General features: G+C 38.4%; 1 protein-coding gene across 4 annotated transcripts in view; it reads right to left on the minus strand.

Moving 5' to 3' along the window:
- The window catches only part of NPHP1 (nephrocystin 1), a 60,140-nt gene that overhangs the window by 14,906 nt on the left and 23,053 nt on the right, over window positions 1–22,181 (minus strand). For 3 of the 4 annotated variants that reach the window (XM_086700534.1, XM_025927259.2, XM_086700535.1), the window contains exons 12-16: window positions 9,875–9,949; window positions 8,005–8,115; window positions 6,629–6,711; window positions 3,609–3,685; window positions 2,562–2,661 (exon numbers count right to left, since the gene is read on the minus strand). In XM_086700534.1, coding sequence (XP_086556660.1) covers window positions 2,562–2,661; window positions 3,609–3,685; window positions 6,629–6,711; window positions 8,005–8,115; window positions 9,875–9,949 — 446 coding nt within the window. The remainder of the gene's footprint in view (window positions 1–2,561; window positions 2,662–3,608; window positions 3,686–6,628; window positions 6,712–8,004; window positions 8,116–9,874; window positions 9,950–22,181) is intronic. The other variant, XM_086700536.1, reaches the window with a different exon arrangement.

Genomic DNA, 22,181 nt, shown 5'->3' on the forward strand with positions numbered 1-22,181 from the left:
CAAATGAAGAACACTCATTGCTTTGGAAGCATGGGCCTGCTTACCTGACCTCCGCACCGCCCAGTCAGATCTGATCTCTAGATTGTAAAAAGTATCTTGGAACCCGTATTTGGGGCCAAAGCTACACTATTAAGAGCTGTAGTTGAAAGATATGCTTGGGAGTGCTTGGGGACTGTTGGAGGCTTACCAATGAGACGAGAAGAGGAAGGCTGAAGAAGCAGGAAGAATGAAGCCAAACAGGATTTTGGCTTTTCTTTTACAAAGACTGCTACTGTGCTTTTTTTTTTTTTTTTAATCTTGAAAAATAGCAATTTTCCAAGGAAAGATTGGCCAAAAAAAGGGAATCTACAGGCTCCGTAAACATCCAGGGGGGAAAAAAATCAAGAGAATGAATAATGTCCACGAACACATTATTAATGGTTATTGAAAGATTTAACTGTTAATAGTAGAATTATAAAACACATTTCAGGGGCGCCTGGGTGGCTCAGTCGGTTAAGCGTCCGACTTCGGCCCAGATCATGATCTCGCAGTCTGTGGGTTCGAGCCCCGCATCGGGCTCTGTGCTGACAATTCAGAGCCTGGAGCCTGTTTCAGATTCTGTGTCTCCCTCTCTCTCTGATCCTCCCCCGTTCATGCTCTGTCTCTCTCTGTCTCAAAAATGAATAAACGTTAAAAAAAAAATTTAAACACATTTCAGTATCAGATATAAGAACACGGAATATTTAAACTAAGGGCATGATCCAGAATGAGAAAACAACAATTCAGAAGGCTATGCCAACTTTTCATCTATTACTCTGTTTCTTGATAATCAGCAAGTAAGAGGCAAGTCATGGTGGGGCAGGTCAACTTTACCAGCTTCTCTTCCCAGGCCTTGCTGTTCCCTTCCCGCCCTCTTGTGTACCCTGTGCCCTCTGTGTCAAGTTCCCTTTCTCCACCGCTGCATATCTTCACGTGTGCACCTCTCCAGTCCTTCAAAGCCTATTTCAACCCCCGCTCTGATCTTACCAGCTACATAGCACATCTTCATTTGAACAAATTTTATAACACAGTACCATGTACCTGGCATTATATTTGCAGTTACCTATCTGGAAGATAATAACAGTAAATAATTATAGCTAACACTTACTGTGTTTTACTATGTGCCATATATTATGAAAACAATCTAGGCGTTTTATTTACTTTCTTTTCATTAAACCTCATTATAGCTTTATGGAGTTGATACTATTATGCCCATTGAAAAGATGTAGATATGGGGATCCTGAGGGAGATGGTTAAATGACTTGTCCAAGAGGTTACTGAGTTAGAAGGTGATAGATCTGGGAACCTACTAGCATAAAAGCTCCCTGAAATAAGTGAAAAGGATTGAGAGTACACTTGTGATGAGCACTGAGTAATTAATGTATGGAAGTGCTGAATCACTATATTGTATACCTGAAAGTAATATAACACTGTAAGTTAATTACTGGAATAAAAAAAAAATCTAAAAAGGGCTCTATAAGTCAATGAAAGAAAATTAACTAAAAAATAAAACAAATTTAAAAAGCCTACCTAAAGAAAATGCAAATTAAAACCACTATGAGATCCCATTGCTTATTAAAATGGCCAAAATGAAAAAAATTGATTAATACCAAGAATATGAGTAATTGGAACTTTTGTACATTGCTACAGAGAGTGTAAAATGCTATAGTCATTTTGGAAGAGTTTGGAAGTTTCTTGTAAAATTAAAAAGACACCCAGGAATCCTGCACCTAGGTATTTATACCGCTGAGAAACAGTTTATGTCCACACACAAAAGCCTCATCTGCAAATATTTAGAGAAGCTTTATTCATAAATGCCCAAACTTAGAAACAACCCAGATATCTATCAATTAGTGATTGGATAAATGCATTGCGGTATATCTATCAAATGGAATACACTATTTAGAACAAAAAAACAAACCTCTGATACAAACTTCTAATAATATGGATGACACCCTCAAATGCACTATGCTGGGTGAAGGAAGCCAGACTCAGAAGGTTACACACTGTATGACTCCCATTTGTATGACATTCTGGAAAAGGCAAAACTCCCGGGAAAAAAAAAAACAGATGAGTGGCTGCCTGAGGCTGAGGCTAGGGAGCTGACCACAAAGGAGAGAGCTGTTCAGAGAGATGGGAATATTCTCCACCTTGGTTGTGGTGGTAGTTACATGAGAGTATACACTGGTCAAGATTCAAAGAACTGGAAACCAAAAAAGGCGAGTTTTATGGCATATAAATCATACCTCAGCTAACCTGACATAAAAAAAAGTTCCCTGATGATAAGATCAAGGATGGCAAGCCCCATTTAGCCAAGTTTCTATACTATTTCTGACCAAATGTCTCACTTGAGCTACTAGTAAACAAAAAGTGAGATGATTTGAATTTATTACCATTCTATTTCCCTACTGATCTTGGCAGACAAATTAATGAGGGAAAAAATAACCAATGAAAGATGACCAGGAAGGAGGAGAAGCTGAAAGCAAGACGGTCTAGAAACTCTGAAGGACCTCAAGTTACTGGCCAGGTAAGTGGGGACCAACCTTAGTAAGTTTCTCGATCTTCTGTTCGAAGATCTCAGTTTTACTAGGAGTTGAGGCTGCCTTCTCATCATCATCATCTGATGGAAAACATTCCCATGTGCTTTTAAAAAAAATAGAAAATAAATGTCAAAGCTTTAAGTGCTTGGGACAGTAAGTATAATAAAACAAAGTACCTTTTATACTAAAATAAAAATTTAGGGTAATAAATAATAACTGTACGAAGAGCAGGAGTCCCTCACATACCCTAACTGAGCCGATGAAGAGAGAAAGCATGGCATTGAAGCCTACCGACCTCCCTAATGGCACCTGACTGGCGTCTGTAGCTGCCACCCCATCGGGGGCTTGGACAGCATCGTCGCTGCCAGATTACAAAGGGAAAAAGGAAAGTTAAAAAGCATGACTGTCTCTAGGTAGAACCTACTGCATCCCAGGTCTCAAACCCCTTCCGATGCCAAGAAGGTGGGGCTGTGGCACTGTCAGGGCAGCGGCAATGCCGTGTGGTCCGAGTCGTGAAACAAGGACAGAGACGTCTAAGAAGCAAACGGGGAGTTTCAAATCTGTCAGGAGCTGAGCTCCACGAGGCAAGGGCCCTATCTGTCCTACTCTCCATTTTACCATCATCGAGCACGGTGCCTGGTCAATGAATATTTTTAAAAAATGCTCGATATTTTTGGAAGGTGACGTGGCATGTTATGACCACGATTTGAAATATCTGTCTCTTTCAACCTAGCGATAGGCAACCTCCGAATTAGCCTCTTCTGTGAATTCTGTGGCGGTCACCGGCATCAGTCCAGTGTTCAATGAGAAGGCATTGAATTAACAAAGGGTCCTCATGCTTTCTCATTTCCTACATTAGAGTCTCATATGTGCCACCAAGAAAATTAGCAGTTAGGAAAATGATTAGGATCTTACTATCAAATGACTTATTCTTAAAAATGTGAACTCAAGTGAAGAATGCTACGCTTATTAGAATATAGCCCCCCTTGCTGATGCATCTTCTGTTTACTTTGTAAGGAAAGCAGAGAAAGCGACGCCTAAAAGCTGTACCTTTTCTGGATACCGAAGGGTCCACTTCAACACCTTTTTCATAAGGGGTGCCACCATTCAAGAAGAGTTCATACGTTCTACAAAAGAATAGTAAACCACGCGTTTCCATTTTAAAACACTGAAGTTCATTGTGAAATATTTTTTTAGGGCAGATAAATTCACAGACATTTTATTTGTCTCATTGCTAAACGAGAATGACAGTTGTTGATTCCTCTATGAAGTATTATCTCAGTAAATAAAGTTTCTTTTGTTTTCAAATTTAAAAAATAGTTTACTTATTTTTGAGAGAGACAGAGAGAGAGAAAGAGCATGAGTGAGGGAGAGGCAGAGAGAGAGGGAGACACAGAATCCGAAGCAGGATCCAGCAGAGCCTGACGCAGAGCTCAAACCCACAAACCGTGAGATCACAAAGTCAGACGCTTAACTGAACGAGCCACCCAGGTGCCCCAAGCTTTTTTCTTAACTTTGAACTGTAGAAAATACATTTTCCCACATTAACATGAGAAAGATTAATTGATGCCGTTAAAGTGTCTTCACTTTAGTGACTTGTGCTAATGAATGTATCAGTGATATATTTTTGAATGTTATTTTTCAAATGTTTACACGGCATAGAAATGGTAAGTAAAAAAAAACAAAAGAATCCCTCCCTATCCTGTCCCCTCTAGTCTGGTAAGGCCCTTGTCCTACGTTTTTCTATGCAAATGCAAACAAATATATATATATATACACGGTAAAGCTCTAAACTGACACGTTTCTCTTTAAGTTGCATACTACCTAAGTGTAGAAAGTAGAAGATAAAAGCCTTCTTTCATCCCATGGCACTGCCTCCCTAGTCCTGCTCCTCAGAGGCAACCTGCCCACATATCCACACAAACACAGCTTTCCATGAATAAAAGTGGAGCCGCAGCACGCATACTGTTCTGCAACTTGCTTTGTCCATGTAATGATACATATGCGAAATGTTTCTGTATCAGTACATAGGCGTCTACCTCATTTAGAAAAATAGCCGTGACTTCGCTTTAGAAAGATGGAATAGACACACTTCTCTCTCCTAACTAGGTACAACTAAAAACCTTTGACATTCTTAAAGACATTTTTTTTTTTTAAATCACAAGAAGCCTGGGCTCTTACATTCTCTGAGGGGGTGCCCCTCCCCTTACCACTAGGGTGATGTCAGAGAAGTGGAATCTGGACTTTTACCTCTGCCCTGTGGTAAAGAGGCCATGCCCACCCCTGGATGTAAGTAGAAGCCACAGAAGGCAGGGAGCATTATCTGACTTAATCCTCACAATAACCCTCTGGCGTAGGGACTATTATAATCTCCCATTTTATTTTTTTTATTTTTATTATTTTTTTTAATTTTTGTTTAAGGTTTATTTATTTATTTAAAAAAAATTTTTTTAACATTTATTTATTTTTGAGACAGAGAGAGAGAGAGAGAGAGAGAGCATGAACAGGGGAGGGTCAGAGAAAGAGGGAGACACAGAATCTGAACCAGGCTCCAGGCTCTGAGCTGTCAGCACAGAGCCCGATGCGGGGCTCGAACTCACGGACCGCGAGATCATGACCTGAGCCGAAGTCGGATGCTTAACCGACTGAGCCACCCAGGCACCCCAAGGTTTATTTATTTTTGAGACAGAGAGAGACAGAGCATGAACGGGGGAGGGTCAGAGAGAGAGGGAGACACAGAATCCAAAGCAGGCTCCAGGCTCTGAGCTGTCCACACAGAGCCCAACGCGGGGCTCGAACTCCTGGACCGTGAGATCATGACCTGAGCTGAAGTCGGACACTTAACCGACGGAGCCACCCAGGCACCCCTATAATCTCCCATTTTAAAGATAGAGGAAATTGAGGTTTGCACACATTAAAGAGCCTGGAACCTGGCTTACAGTTACACAGACAGAGCCAGGACGAGAGCCCTGAATTTTACAATTCCAAGCCTTGGATCTTAATCACCATCCTGATGACTGCCAATTTGTATCTCCTCTGTGAATTTCTTATTTATATCCTAGACTTAGATTCTTTTGTGCCCATTTAAAAATTTGAATTGTCTTTCCTACTCATTTTTTAGAGCCCTTTTTATATTAGTGATAATAATTTGTTATGTATAATATTGTAAATATTTGTTTTTTTGTTTTTTGTCTTTTGGTCTTAAGTTTTGAATTCGTTTATAGTGATTGCCATTACGCTTTCAACGTATCACCTTTAGAATAAAGGTGGGGGTGCCTGGGTGGCTGAGTCAGTTAAGCGTCTGACTGCAGCTCATATCATGATTTCATGATTCGTGAGTTCGAGCCCCACATCGGACTCTGCATGGACAGTGCCAAGCCTGCTTGGGATTCTCTTTCTCTCTCATTCTCTCTCTGCCCCTCCCCCACTTGCACTATCTCTCAAAATATCTAAATAAACTTAAAAAAAAAAAAAGAAGAAGAAGAAAGGTGGAGTCACAAATACCCTGGGGACCCTGGACTTCGCTTTCCCACTCTTTGGAGAGAATTAGGTTCTGTTTCAGCACTGTGAAATGTGCTAATAGAAAATTACTGAAAATTACTGAAAAAATATTTTCAGCAGAGAGTAAAATCTTTTCGTTTTTATTTTTTACAATTTTTTTTAATGTTTATTTACTTTTGAGAGAGAGTGAGTTTGGGAGGGGCAGCGAGGGGGAGATAAATGATCCAAAGCAGGCTCCACACTGACAGCAAAGAGCCTGATGCGGGGGCTCAAACTCACAAACCGCAAGGTCATGACCTGAGCTGAAGTCAGACACTTAATCCACGGAGCCAGGAGCCCCTCAACATCTTTTAAAATACTTGTTCTGTAAGAGACCTTTCTTCCTGACCCTGCGCATGCTGTTTTCATACACTACTTCAAAGCACATTACAATCAACATTAAAAGCCCTCTCCCCACAAATTTTTGAAATGCTAACAGAATGTACACTCTGCAAACCTAAGGTATGCAGATTCTAAACGATGAATTTCTACAAAATTACTCATTTGGAAGGAATATACAGCCGACTTACTTTGCTGGAATAGGAATTCCACTGGCATCAAAAAGTTTAAGAAACACCCAGCCACAACTTAACTCTCCTCTTTCACCGGTTGACTAGGAAATAAAGAGGCATACAAAACTAAATGTCTGAGCCAGTCAAATTTAAAAGCACATACTAAGTCCTTTACAGGGAACAAAATTAGCATTCACTTTTAGAAATAAACAATTCCTCCCAAGAAAATAACGTGAAACATGGTGGGTCCCATTTTCCTTGTGGGCCAGATGGCAAAGGCAGTTATATAAAGGAAAGATCCTCTCTTGTCAAATCACTTTTGAAAATCCCCAAAGCCTGAAGATGTGGAAAGTGTTGCTGCTGTTTCTTGAGTGATACAAATATTTTGTGGAATGATCTAAATCACAACACTACACCGGATTTGAGCTTTGTCTCAGTGAGAGATGAAATGCACACATTCAGTCATTTTTAATTTTGTAATCATGGGTTAGAACTTTACCTCCACTGTCAGCTGCTGAAGGCCACTGGGGACTTGCTTGGGGGCCCTGCTTCCCTCTCCTGTCCTACCCACCCACAACACATATGGATGAATTTGCCTTAAAGAAACGAAAGCGTGGTGTAATATTATTAATATAGTAACAGTTGGTTCTCCGAGTTACCTTGAGGCCAAGTATATATACTATACCTACCAAGGTACTATTAGAGTGTGGAGACATTTAAATTACTATCACATGAAATCCGTGAAGGGAATTATGGGCACGCTTATCGTGATGAGCACTGAACAATGTACAGAAACTGCTGAATCACTGTATTGTACACCTGAAACTAATATAATACTATATGTGAACTACACTAGAATTAAAATTAAAAACTTAAGAGAAAAGTAAATTACTATCACAGACCCACACCCACTGGTTCAATCGTTTATGTGACATAATCCAAGGTTCTGTCGTTCCCTTTATAAAAATTACCACTCTGGCAGGTCCTTTAATGGGAACTGTCAGCCACAAGGTTAAGTGCCACCCCTGACCCTCTAGGACAAGGTAAAACACTGCTGGAATGCCACTGAACATGTCTTATCACTTTCTGAAAAGTCTCATCCTTTTCAAACCTTGATTCCTTAAAAGCACTGGAGTGCATTTACTCAGGCTATAAATATAAATAAATACAGTTTTATTGTAAATGCTACTGAAAAAGCAGTGGTATATATATATATATATATATATATACGGTATATATATATGTATATATATATATATATATATATACCACCATTGCCATTCCTTGAGAGATTAAAATTCTATTACACATAAACACCTCAACTATTTTACTTGTAAATGCTTTTTTTAAAACTTCTCTTAACATTAGAAAGCTTTATCTTTCAACTGACATACATTGCGAATATAAGAAATTCCAAGTTCAAATAATATTCCAAGATCTGGAGATGAAGAATTGGATCTGATAAAACAATCACCATCAAGCAAGCATGGCAAGATGCCTGTGACCTGAAATAATGAAGAAAACGAAGTTACTACTAAAAATTTAAAATGGGAGGGAGGTTTCAGCTTTACTCATCTGTACACGGTTTACACATTTGCATCACAATAACGGTCTTTTAAAGGAAACAAGAACCAAATGGATTGGACCCATCAAGGATTTCAAGTTTAAAAAATTTAATTGTTGTGTTGAAGGGAAATAACCTTTACCTTCACTTGCTCTTTGCTTAGAGTAGAGGCTATTGTGAAACAAGTACTGTTACCCAGGTCCTCAGACGTGTTATAAAAATAATTTGCATACATAATAAGATATTTATATAGATCATTGTTCTTTGTAAACAGAACTAAAATCGAAGACTTCATGCAAACATTTGCTCAACCTTCCCGAGGTGGGCCTTACATATTTTCCTTGTTTGCTCATTCCTTTCCTTCTCTCTGGACAACCACATCCCTCTGTCTTGCCTATAAAATCCTCTCCATCCCTGAAGGCCTAGTTTCTCTTCTACAAAATCTTCCCTGAGCCTGAGGGCTAGAATTAATGTCACTCTCCTCTGTGTTTCCACAGTACTTGGAGCCCTATAACCATTACATTCTGTCTCTGTGGTAGTTATCAACAGGAATCCCGCCTCCACAGGGTTACTCTAAGGATTAAATGAGATAGTGCCCAGGAGGACCTACCACTGTGCTTGGCACATGGATAGAGCTCCATAAACACAGATTATTGTTATTATACTTGTCTGTATATGTTTCTTCTCTACTAACAGGTAAGTTCCCAAATGCCTGGGAAGAATGTCTGGCACCTAACAGATACTTAATTTCATTCAACAAAGGAACAATTTCATATGATTTACCCTTCCAAACAGTTCATCTTTATATCCAAAAAAATTTAGAAAGTTGTACCTAAATGCTTCATGTACACATGCAACACCAGAATTGTGGAGCATTGTACCAAAATACAAGCGGTGGGACACTTAGAAAATCAAACTGGACTTTTAGGAGATGAGCTATAGCCACGGGTGGATACACACAGCACACAAGCCAGATGGCTGGGCCTCTTCCACAACCTGTGCCCTCTCCTTGAACCCCTCTTGCTGGAAGATCTTTTGATGCAGTAAGAGAAAGGTTGATGAAGGATTTTTAGGATGCGGTGCCCCAAGGCAATTAGTTATGGGAAGTAAATACTAAAGTAATGAGACTTTGGAGGTAGAAAAAAAGTAAAGCAAAATAAACTATAGACAATATTATAACAAGAACATAAAGATATCTTCATGTTCACTAACATCTATGTCATAGGGATTCAGTGGTTTGAAACCACCTAACCTTATTCCAGTCTTTTCTTGTTCCAGTCTTAACAGTGCCAGGGTATAATGTACCAGCCCTGGGTGTCACCTTTGATTTTATCTGATCAAACCACAGCTCTCATTAACACAGTTGATTTTATTTGTTAAAAACACTTCCTAAATTTATCTTTTTGTTTTCATTTTCATCAGGGGGCATTTCCTAGAATTGAACCCTGCAATCCACTGAATGGGATGATTCATAGGAATTGTAACTCTGATGAGTCAGAAACAAAAGTAATTTTCATCAAGTCCCCAAAGAACGTGAGATAATCCAAAGATTCAAATCCGGCCTCATATATTCTGTGCTTAACATAAACACATTATCTCAGAGGTACGTGTGGACAGCTTTGCCTTAGAAATGAACTGCCTATCACTTACCAGGTAAAAGATGTTCACATTTCATTCCATTCACTGAGCAGATTCCTTACCTGGGGAGAAAAAGTCCATGTTTTGGGCTTTTTAGGTTGCCATGTGGCTCTGACTGTATGAATGTTGCTCAGAACCTGAAATGAGATTTTCTTAGATGAGATCATGCTGTAGAGAGCTCTCTCAAACATCACCACTCCTACATCCCAAACAGTGAACAGGGAACAGGCTATACTGCGTGGAGCAGAGGGCCTCGAGGGGGCTCTTACGCTTTTTAGTTTGTGCAACTCTGTAATTTGTTTTTTTATATCAAGTACATACGGAACTTTAAAAACGATTAACAAAAAACAAAAAAATAAAATAAAAAAAATAAAAATAAATAAAAACGATTAACAAAAAACTATTATAGCACTAATTTCTAAAACAATGAAAGAACGGAAAAAATAAATTCAGACTCAGATCTTTGCACTAGTAATAAATTATAGTAAGTGAAATACTTACTGAGACAGGTTTGCCAGAAAAGCAAGTGAAATTTCAGCTACAAATGACCTATTAAGAAATGTGACCCACAGGAGCATTTTATGGTAGCCCATCACCACGCCACTAAGACTGACAATGCTAATAATAGCCCAGATAGACAACCTCAGTTTCCTTCAAGATCTCCAGCCCCGTATATTATACTCTTCCTACAATTCAATCTCTTGTAAAATGCTTCTGCAAGAAGTTAGTCTCACAATGTACATAAGGCAATGAAATACAAAAGAAGCAAAAAACTGCAAAGAAGAGTTCAAATTCTGTAAAGTTATTGCTAAAATTGAAGTCTTCCAAAGAAACGGATAACATAAAACTTTTATTTATTTAATTAATTAATGTAAAAGTTTATTTATTTAAGTAATCTTTACACCCAATGTGGGGCTCAAACTCACGACCCTGAGATCAAGAGTCACATGCTTCTCTCACTGAGCCAGCCAGGTGCCCCTAAAATTTTTATTTTAGATACAAATATTTTAGTACAGCACTTTTAAAACTAAACTTTAAAAAACAATTAGAAACTATCCCAAACATGTCCTAAGAGGTCAGATTCAATTCACTGCCCTCTATGTATGTCCCTATTGGTAGACAACTAGGATTATCTTACGGGCAGCTGAGTTGTTTTCCACATATACAAAGTGCTCATTTCCTTCAACAACTAATACGTAGGAATTTATTTAAAACCTCCTAAAATAATATATATTCTCAGCCTGAACTCTCGGAGTACAAACTTGTTTTCATTATTACCTGGTGTTAAATGTAAGACTGCATTTTATCTATTCTAAGGTTCCTCTTAGTTTTTCAAGAAGCGTTTCTCACTTCTAATACCCAAAAAGTCCTTTGCAGTCATCGAAATTGAGATCTCCTATCATTTCTGCTTTTATCTTTTCAAATTGGACAATCCTGATTTTAATTCGGGAGTAACTTCTTCTGCTTGATAATTTTACACCTTTTTTGGTTTACGGACTCTGAGAGCCAAAAAGGACTTAGTCCAGGGGTGCCTGGGTGGCTCAGTCGGTTAAGCGTCCAACTCTTGATTTCAGCTCAGGTCATGATCTCACGATCCTGGGATGGAGCCCCAGATCAGGCTCTGCTGAGCGAGGAGCCTGCTTGGGATTCTCTCTCTCCCCCTCCGTGCCCCTCCCCCACTCACGCTTGTTCTCTCTCTCTCTCAAAATAAATAAACATTTAAAAAGTACTTAGTCCAAACACCTCATTTTACATTTGCAAAAACTTCAGCAAGAGCGGGTGAACAATTGGCTCAGAACTGCTCTGTTTTCTGCACAAACCCAGAACACAAAGGATGAGGTAATCAAGGAGTCAAAAAGTTTAGAGGCTTCTACTTAGCAAATTGTATTAAGAATACATAAGGACTTCTGCTCAAGATGGCATGTTGAATTTGCACATTAACACGGTGGCTCTGCTCCCGACATAAAGGAGTGATAATTAAAGAGAGAGAGTAGAACTCAAAAGTAAGATGAACAATTCAATGGACCATAGATAGAAGGGGAAAGCTGTGAGGAGGGTGGGAGTAAAATCGGGGATCTCCCGGGCTCTGAGTCTAGAAGCAGGATGTGATGGCAAGAGGCTGGCTTTACCTGTTACAGAGGCTGACAGTACTCAACACATGACAGAACAGACAGCCTTACGGCTTGAAGATAGCAGGATGAAAAAGAAATGGTGGCCAACCTTCCCCCTCATAGGAAGTGGTGAACCTAAGCAGGTGAGAGGAAAGAGATGAAGCCATGATACCAGGCTGGGAACCAAGGCAACAAGCGGGCCCTTTCATGAACCTTAGATTAAGAACGTTAAATTCCACTATAAAATCTGGTTCTAGACTGGAATTGGGGGGGGGGGTGGTGCTGATGGTAGAAACCACAACACTATTAGGTAGGAGGGAAAAGAGAGTCATATCTTTCATGTAAAATGTGTCTCTAAAGGTACGTGAAGAAATCAAATACTGTACTAACAACACAAGAAATAACTCTGAGGATTGAAATTAACAAGATATGTTGATATATGTAATTATATATTAATTGCTTTAAAAAAAAAAAAAAGCCAGGGACACGTGGGCGGCTCAGTCAGTTAAGTGTCTGCTTCAGCTCAGGTCATGATCTCATTGGTTCGTGGGTTCGAGCCCCATGTTGGGCTCTGTGCTGACAGCTCACAGCCTGGAGCCTGCTTCAGATTTTGTGTCTCCTTCTTTCTCTTCCATTCCCTCGCTCTCTGCCCCTCGTCTATTCACACTCTGTCTCTCAAAAATAAATAAACATTAAAAAAAATCTTTTTAAAAGGCCAGATTTACTTCTAGACAACATTAACAAGATGTGGGCAGGGTATTCAATAAAGCATGTTATTAGTATCTTTGATGTGTTAAGAAAAAGACAGAAGTACAGGATAATTTTAGATTTATGAGAATAATTTATAGCTAAGTAGGTATGTTAAAAATTGAAAGGTAACCACTTAATGGAAATATAATCTGTAGATTCCGAATCAAAAGTAGAAAAAAATGGAATGTGGACAACAATATTTCAACAGATGACAGGAATGAAAAAAGGAAAGATAAAAGATGATAAACAGAAAAAGATACACACAAAGAAGGGAAATAAGTCCAAATATATGCATGTTATAGTGAATGAGGTTTGCCTAATATCTGCTCAATCCAGATATAGACAATACAAAAAAAAATCATAAGCCTATTTTGCTTATGAATATTAATGCAAAGATCCCAAACAAATTTTTGTGAACCCAATCAATCGGCAGTATTTCTTTTTAAACAAAATAAAAAGTTTATGATCAAGAAGAGCTTATCCCAGGAATGAAAGGATGTTTCAATATCAGAAGATCTATTATTGTGGTATACCAGCCCAACAAATTAAAGGAATAAAGTCAAATGATCATCTCAATAGATGAAGAAAAGAATTTGCTAAAATTCAACATTTACTTGTAAATATGAAAACTTGGAGCAGAGGAAAATTCACCACAGAAAGAGTACCTATCAACAACTTGTAACAAACATCCCATTGGTGAGTCTTCAGAAACACTGACATACGTATCAGGAAGAAGACAAGGCAGTCTCTCCTGGTAGTCCCTGGTCCAAAGAGTAAGACAGTAAAAAGACATAAGGTATAAAAAGGGGAGAGACAAAACTGTCTTTATTTGCAGGCAATGCAACTATACACATAAGAAATTTGAGACTATAGAAAGTCTAAGTGACACTATATTTTAAAGGTATTAGAAATAATCAGCGATTTCAGGGCGCCTGGGTGGCTCAGTCGGTTGAGCATCCGACTCTTGACTTCGGCTCAGGTCATGATCTCACGGTTCATGAGATCTCTCTCAAAATGAATAAACTTAAAAAAAAAAAGAAATAATAAGCAATTTCAGTAAAGTTTTGGGATATAAGATCAACTTCCAAATGACAATAGCTTTCTATGCATCAATCATAACCACTTAGAAAATATAAGAGGTGGGGCTCCTGGGTGGCTCAGTAGGTTAAGCATCTAGCCCTTGATTTCAGTTTAGGTCATGATCTCACAGTTTGTGAGATCAAGTCCTGCATTGGCTCTGAGCGGACAGGGTGGAGCCTGCTTGGGATTCTCTTTCTCCCTCTCTCTCTGTCCCTCCCATGCTCATGCTCTCTCTCTCAAAAATAAACTTATAAAAAGTTAAACAATTTCAAAAAAAAAAAAAAAAAGAAAAGAAAATATAAGAAGAAGATTCCAATTCATATAGCTACCAAAACTAGCTAATTTTCAGGAAATAATAAGGCAGGGGGAAGGTAAATAGAGAAACAAGTTAATGATAATAAAAGGAAGTAAAAAGAAATCTTCCAGAGCTGTACTATCCAATATAGTAGCCACTGGTCGCATGTAGCTATTTAACTTTAACTTTAAAATTTAAATAGTCATGCTAGCCATGTGTGAAGCCACATTGGGTTAGTGGCTACCATGCTGGATAGCACAGACATAGAATATTTCCATTATCACAGAAAGTTCTATGGGCAGTGCTACTCCAGAAAGTGAGGCATTCTCTGTGATGGCTGACCCAGTTTCTTCAAGTTAATGGCACAAAAATTAAAAGGCAGGATAAAGGAGACTGCTGGATTAAAAGAGACTTAAGATACATGACAACCAAATGCAATGTTTGGACTTTGTATGGATCAGAACAAGTATACAAAGAAAAATTTTATAACAACCAGGAAATCTGAATATGGGCTGGGTATTAGATGGAAAAATGGAATGATTCTTAATATTGCAGAGGGGATAATGGTGGTTATGTAAGAAAAGTGGTTATGTACGAAAAGTGCCTGGGTGGCTCAGTCAGTTAAGGGTCCGACTTCGGCTCAGGTCATGATCTCACAGTTCATGGGTTTGAGCCCTGTGTCCGGCTCTGTGCTGACAGCTCAGAGCCTGGAGACTGCTTCGGATTCTGTGTCTCCCTCTCTCTCTGCCCCTCCTCCACTCGCTCTCTTTCTCTCTCAAAAATGAGTGGACATTAAACAAAGTGGTTATGTAAGAAAATGTTTATATGTTTATACATGCATAAATATTGATTCATATATATATATATAGGAATAAAATGGAATGTCAAAAGTTTTCACTACAATGCTTTTATAAAAAATGAAGAAAAACATTGGGGATAGATTAGCCAGTTGAGCAAAATCTTGATAATTATACTATTCTCTCTACTTTTGTGAATGTTTGAAAAACTTCATGATAAAAATTTGATTTTTAAATGAAAAGGCAAAGGCAGACTGTAAATAACCATGTCAATCAATTGCCAATGTGACTTATGTTTTACCATCTTTTAAAAAAGTCAGAGTTTCAAATGTGTTACTCAGTAACATTCTTGATATAGGGACCCAGTGCTGTCCAATAGAACTCTAATAGAACTTTCTGTGATAATAAATACATTCTGTGTGTGCTATCCAATATGGCAACCATTAGCCACATATGGCTATCAATCACTTGAAATGTAGTTGGTGATACTAAGGAACTAAATTTTAAATGTCATTTAATTTTAATTAAGTTTTAAATTAATATGCATTTGAAGTTATTTTAAATTTAAGTAAATAATTATTTAAATTTAAATAGTAACATTCAGCTAGTGGCTACTATATTTGGATTTGGACAATGATCCAATTTGCAATAAATATGATGATATATTTATCTAAAAATGACAAAAACCCTAAATATTTGTATTTAAACAAAAAATATGCAAGACTTTTATAAAGAAAATTATGAAACATTATGATAAAATAAAAATGAAGATCAGAATACATAGAAAGATCATATCATATGTTTAAGGCTTTATGAGTTAATTCTGTAAAGCTTCTACTAAAATGAATCTAAAAATTCAATGCAATTCTACTAAAAATCCCAACCGGGTTCTAAAATGTAATTTAACAAGTTGATGCTAAAATTCATATGGAGGAGCAAATAGTCTAGATTAGTGAAGAATAATTTATATAGAAAGCAAACTGAGGGGACTTGTCATATTATAAAGGCATAGCAGTTAAGACTATTATTGGTCCAGGGAAAGACAAATACACCAATTGATCAGAACAGACACCGGAACCCAATCCATATAGAGATGAACACTTGTTACATAACAGAGCCGTCTTGCAAGTCATGGGGAACAGATGAACTCTTCAATAAATGTTATTGAGACAACTGGCTATAAATATGGAAAAAATAAAACTAGATCTCTACTTTACAAAATACATAGAAATAAATTCTAGGTAGAGTCAATACCACAGTGAACAGAAATATTTAGAAGAAAATAAAAGAGAGTATCTTTATGATCCTGACATAGGGAAGGATTTCTTTTTTAATTTAATTTAATTTAATTTAATTTAATTTAATTTAATTTTATTTTATTTTATTTTATTAATATGAAATTTATTGTCAGATTGGTTTCCATACAAGGGAAGGATTTCTTAAACAAGACATGAAAAGCATAAACCATAAGTGAAAAGACTGATACAGCTAACATCCATGAACTTTAGAACTTCTGTTCTTGGAAGCGAACTTAAACAACACAAACTTAAATGCCAACCCACAGACCTGGAAGTGATTGGAATGCAAATAACCAGCAAAATGTCCAGTATTTATCAAGAATTATAAATCAATTATATATTTAACATACTTATATTAAGTTATACGAAGCTTGGAAATCCAAATGAAAGATTTAAATTTATAAAAATCCAAAAGAAAAATGAGCAAAAGACACAAAACACAATTCATAATGATGGAAATCTGATTGGTTAATAAACGTAAGAAGAGACATTTAAAAACACACTAGATATCAGGGAAATCAAAACCAAAACCACAATGAGATTCCACTTCATACCCAAAACATTGGTAAGATAATACCGATTGTGAAGATATGGAGAAACTGGGATCACGGCCGTATTACCTGGAAGAACCTCTGTGGAGAATAATTTGGCATTACCTAACACAGTAATCCACCATTCAGCAATCTACTCCCAAGTACACTTATACATATTCTAAAGCTTGTCTCACATGAACGCAAATCAACGTGTATAAGAATGTTCCCTGAAAGACTATAATAGTAGAAATGTTCAAGAGAATAATGGATAAATGGTGGCATGTCCATGTAATGAAATACCACTCAACAGTTAAAAAGAATGACCAAGAGCAAAATCCATCAACTTGGATAAAACATAAAGGGAAAAAAAGAAATTTGCAGAAGGTACAAGGATATGATACCATTTTATAAAGCATGGGACTATTAAAAATTAGGCTGTATAAAGTTAATAAAACAAAATTTAGGATAAGGGTTATCTATATGGAGGGAGGAAACCAGCAGGATGTGGGAGGGATACATTGGGGCTTTCAATCATACTTGCAGTATTTACTTTTATTTTCTTTCTTTCTTTCTTTATTTCTTTCTTTATTTTTAATGTTTATTTTTGAAAGAGGGAGACAGAACACTAGTCAGGGAGGGACAGAGAGAGAGAGGGAGACCCAGAAACCGAAGCAGGCTCCAGGCTCTAAGCTGTCAGCAGAGAGACTGATGTGGGGCTCAAATTCACACACCATTAGGTCATGACCTGAGCTGAAGTCAGATGCTTAACTGACTGAGCCACCCAGACAGCCCTGCAGTATTTATTTTTAAAATAATAGACTACTTTTGGGGCACCTGGGTGGCTCAGTCGGTTAAGCGCCCGACTTCGGCTCAGGTCATGATCTCACAGTTCATGGGTTCGAGCCCTGCGTCGGGCTCTGTGCTGATAGCTGGGAGCCTGAAGCCTGCTTCTGATTCTGTGTCTCCCTCTCTTTCTGCCCCTCCCCTGCTCACGCTCTGTCTCTCAAAAATAAATAAATGTAAAAGAAAAATTTTTTAAATAATAGACTACTTTTAAATTTTTTTTTTTTTCAACGGTTATTTATTTTTGGGACAGAGAGAGACAGAGCATGAACGGGGGAGGGGCAGAGAGAGAGGGAGACACAGAATTGGAAACAGGCTCCAGGCTCCGAGCCATCAGCCCAGAGCCTGACGCGGGGCTCGAACTCCCGGACCGCGAGATCGTGGCCTGGCTGAGGTCAGACGCTTAACCGACTGCGCCACCCAGGCGCCCCATTAATAGACTACTTTTAATGAGAAGTCTTGGGTTTACGGAAAATTGAGCAGAAAGTACTCATTTTTTATTTTAAAAGAAGTTAGAGTACTCATTACAAACTCGGAGGCTTCAATAGAATTAAGTGATAAGGCCATGAGTGTCTGTTACGTTATTCTCTGCACATTACTTTTTTTGTTTGTTTTATTTATTTATTTTGAGAGAGTGTGTGTTGAGTGGGGAAGGGGCAGAGAGAGAGAATCCCACGCAGGCTGAGCACTGCCATCGCAGAGCCTGACAAGCAGTCTGAACTCACAAACCATGAGATCATGACCTGAGTTGAAACCAAGAGTCAAATGCTTAACTGATTGAGCCACCCAGGCACCCCTCTACACATTTCTATGTTTAAAATTGTTCATATTTTTAAAAATATTGCTAATTCCAACAAAAATAAGGTGAGTATAAAATAGATCTAAAAGGAGACAAGTAAACAAATTGGAAAATTATAATGTTCCAAGATCTGAAAGATTCTAAATGTGAGCTACAGGCTTGCTTTCTATTTCTCTCATTGGCAAAACAGATGGGTAATTAGTGGATGTATTATTTCTTAGTGAGTACTTAAGGGTTTTTAATTCATGTTTTAAAAGGGTGAAATATACAATGGTGGTGATTCTGAAATGTGTTAAACATATCAGACAAGTTAAAAGAAACATACAGTGAACGCTCATATACTCATCACCTAGATTTTACCATTAACATCTTACTATCCTTGCTTTATCACATATATCATCTATCTATCCCTCAATTCATCTTTTTTTTTTTTTTTAATTTTTTTTAACGTTTATTTATTTTTGAGACAGAGAGAGACAGAGCATGAATGGGGGAGGGTCAGAGAGAGGGAGACACAGAATCTGAAACAGGCTCCAGGCTCTGAGCTGTCAGCACAGAGCCCGACGCAGGGCTTGAATTCACGGACCGTGAGATCATGACCTGAGCCGAAGTCGGCCGCTTAACCGACTGAGCCACCCAGGCGCCCCTCCATTCATCTTATTTTTTGATGCGCTGCAAGCCTGCAGACATTAGTAACCTCTCTCTAAACTAGCATGCATATCATTAACTAGAGTTCATTTTTTTATTCACAGTTATTTTTTGACGTAAAATTTAATATAATGAAATTTACAAACCTTAGTTTTATTTTATACATAATGTCCAATGTGGAGCCAGGAAAGTGGACTGGCTAGGGATCATAGGTCCTGAGGCACGACACAGTGAGTGCTGTCAGTGGAGGCCTGGTGAGGAGCGTGAACTTCTACCAGGGCCCCAGAGTCAGGAAGCACACTGTCCCCCCAGGGATGTGAATAGAAGCCAAGTGAGGAACCTGGACTTCCATTCTCCCCTGGGGTGGTGAGGTGCCACCTACCTTCCCTTGACAGCATGGTGTCAGGGGCCTGCTAAAACGGAAGTTAAAGTAAGATCCAGAAACCCGTAATACCCAAAATGTCCAAGATACAATTGAAAAATCACTCATCATACCAAGAACCAGGAAAACCTCAGCTTGAATGAGAAAGGACAATCAACAGATGCCAACACTGAGATGACACAAATGTTGGAATTATCTGACGCCTGAAAAGCAGACACCTAAAAATACTTCCATAAGCAACTATGGACATGTTTGAAACTAATTCAAAACACAGAAAGAAATACAAACTCTCAACAAAGATATGGAAGATAAAAATGAACAACCTGGCGGAAATTCTAGAATTGGAAAACACAATAACCAAGGTGTGCACAAACACACACAACTCACTGGACAGACTCAAATGTTGAATAAAAAAAGCAAAGAATCAGGGAACTTGAAGGTAGGAAAATAGAAATTATGCACTATGAGCAACTAAGATAAAGCTGATGGGAAAAAAAAAATAAACAGAGCCTCAGGAACCTGTGGGATTATAACAAAAGATCTCACATTCATGTCATCAGAGTCCCAGAAGACAGTCTGGAGCTAGAGAAGTATTCAAGAAAATTATGGCTGAAATATCCCCAAATTTGGCAAAGGACATAAGCCTATAGTTTAAGAAGCTGAGCAAACCTTAAACAAGATAAACCCAAGAAATCCATGCCCAAGTACATCATAAACATATAAAAACGAAACCCATATGTCTTGAAAGAAATAACACCTAGATTTACCAATAAGGGAACACCAATTCTAGTGACAGTGGATTGCCGTTCAGAAGCCATAGAACGAAGGGGCACAATATTTCTCAAGTGCTGAAAGAAAGAAAGAAAGAAAGAAAGAAAGAAAGAAAGAAAGAAAGAAAGAAAGAAAGAAAGCAAGAAACAAAGAAAGAAAGGAGGAAAGAAAGAAAGGCCAAACCATAATTCCATATCTAGTGAAAATATCCCTCAGGAATAAACGGGAAACAGGCATTTTTGGATAAAGAAAACCAACGAGAATTTGTAGCCAGCAGAAAGAGTGGTTAAAGGAAATTCTCTCAACAGTAAGAACATGTTAAAATCAGGAAACTTTTAACATTAGGAAGGAAGGAAGAACAATGGAAAGAGTAAAAATAAGGATAAATACAACAGATTGTCTTCCAAGTTTTCTAAATTATGCTTGATGGCGGAAGTAAATATAATACTGTGTGATGTGGTTCTTGATGGTTCTAGAGTTCAAACTAGAGTTCCTGTGGTTCTAGAGTTCAAACTAGAGTTCTTATGGTTCTAGAGTTCAAACTCTACATAGAGTTTTAACAATAATGCTTTTATTGTTTTTATTTCCTAGAAGTAGGGAAGCACTCTTAGGTAAATAGCACAAGTATTTATATAACTATTAACTATCATCTCTAATTTGTCAATTGGAACTTTGACATAAATTAGTTACATAAATTCCCTTCTATTATTTTTAATGAATAACTTCTAATATCTTGATATGTTAGATCAATAAAATTCCAGTCTTTAGGTTCTCATTCATGAGCATAGGGAGAGGTAAAGTGAAATATCAAACCAGATCTAAGCAAAGAAGGCAATTCATCTTTTTTTGGTCGCTGATGACACCTACTGGCTTATTAATGGCAGTGTTTTGTGCAGGGTGTGTAGAAATGAGGGAGGATCACTGGAATGACCCAGTTCATTTATTTATTCCCAGTTCCGAAAGAAAGAAAGGCACTGGGAGCTGCAAGTAGACTCAGCATGAGTGAAGCTAAACCCACAAACTCCTCCAAATGTGATCAGCTCTCAGTGCTCCCTATCTCATTGAGTGTCACCACCAACTGCCCGGATGTGGAAGCCAGAGACCTAGTGGCATGTTTGACACTCCGCTCTCCCTCACCCTCCATCTGCAAGCCAGCGTCAAATTGTGGTTTTTACGGTCTACGTATCCCTGTAGCCACGGTTCTCCTCTCCGAGATCTCCACTTCCCCAGACTAAGGTATCTGCTTCATATCTCATCTAGCCACATTTATGTTCTATGTATTTTCTAAGTGCTTTACTATTATATTAACTCATTTCATCCTCACATGGATCCTAAGAGATGTGTACCAGATGAGGAAAGTGAGAGAGAGTAGGGCCAAGTAATTTGGTCAGCATCCCACACCAAGCTGGTGGAGCCGAGGTTCATCTGGGGCAAATGACTGACTCCAAGTTTTGTTTTCTTGGAGGCGCCACGGGCTGCCCTTTGACCACCACACTGTGCCAAAGACCCCAAGTGGTCTACTCATGTCCTTCTGGCCCCCCTTGTAATTCATCTCCAAAGAAGAGCCAGAGATATTCCCAAAGTGTAAATCTAAACTCTGTCACTTCCTCCAATGACTTCACTGTCTTTAGGATAAAGACAAAACTCTCTTACATCATGGCTTACAGTGTCTCATACCGTGTTCCTGATGTCTCTCATGTCACCCATCCCACACTTCCTCTTGCTTCTCTCCACTTGGCCACACTGGCTTTCCCGAGTCCTTCCCCACCAGGGCCTTTGCCTATGATGTTCCTTTGGCCAGGCTCCTCTTCCCTTTTCCCTTCGCCTTCTAAAGGCCTCTTCGTCCATAGATCTCAACCCGAGAACCCCCTCTCAGGAGGGAGCTTAGACTCTCAACATGAGAATTCTTTTCTAACGCAGCTAGTGCTGTAAACTTCTAAGCAATATTTTGTTAACATCCCACAAATTACAAATTCCATCTAAGCACCGTATTTAAGCCGTGTCTCACAAACAAATCAATTAATTTTGCAAGAGTCACGAAAAAGGACACAAGCAAACTTTG

This window comes from Puma concolor, chromosome A3, assembly GCF_028749965.1.
Source record: "Puma concolor isolate L17-30 chromosome A3, mPumCon1.1.hap2, whole genome shotgun sequence".
Classification (NCBI taxonomy): domain Eukaryota; kingdom Metazoa; phylum Chordata; class Mammalia; order Carnivora; family Felidae; genus Puma; species Puma concolor.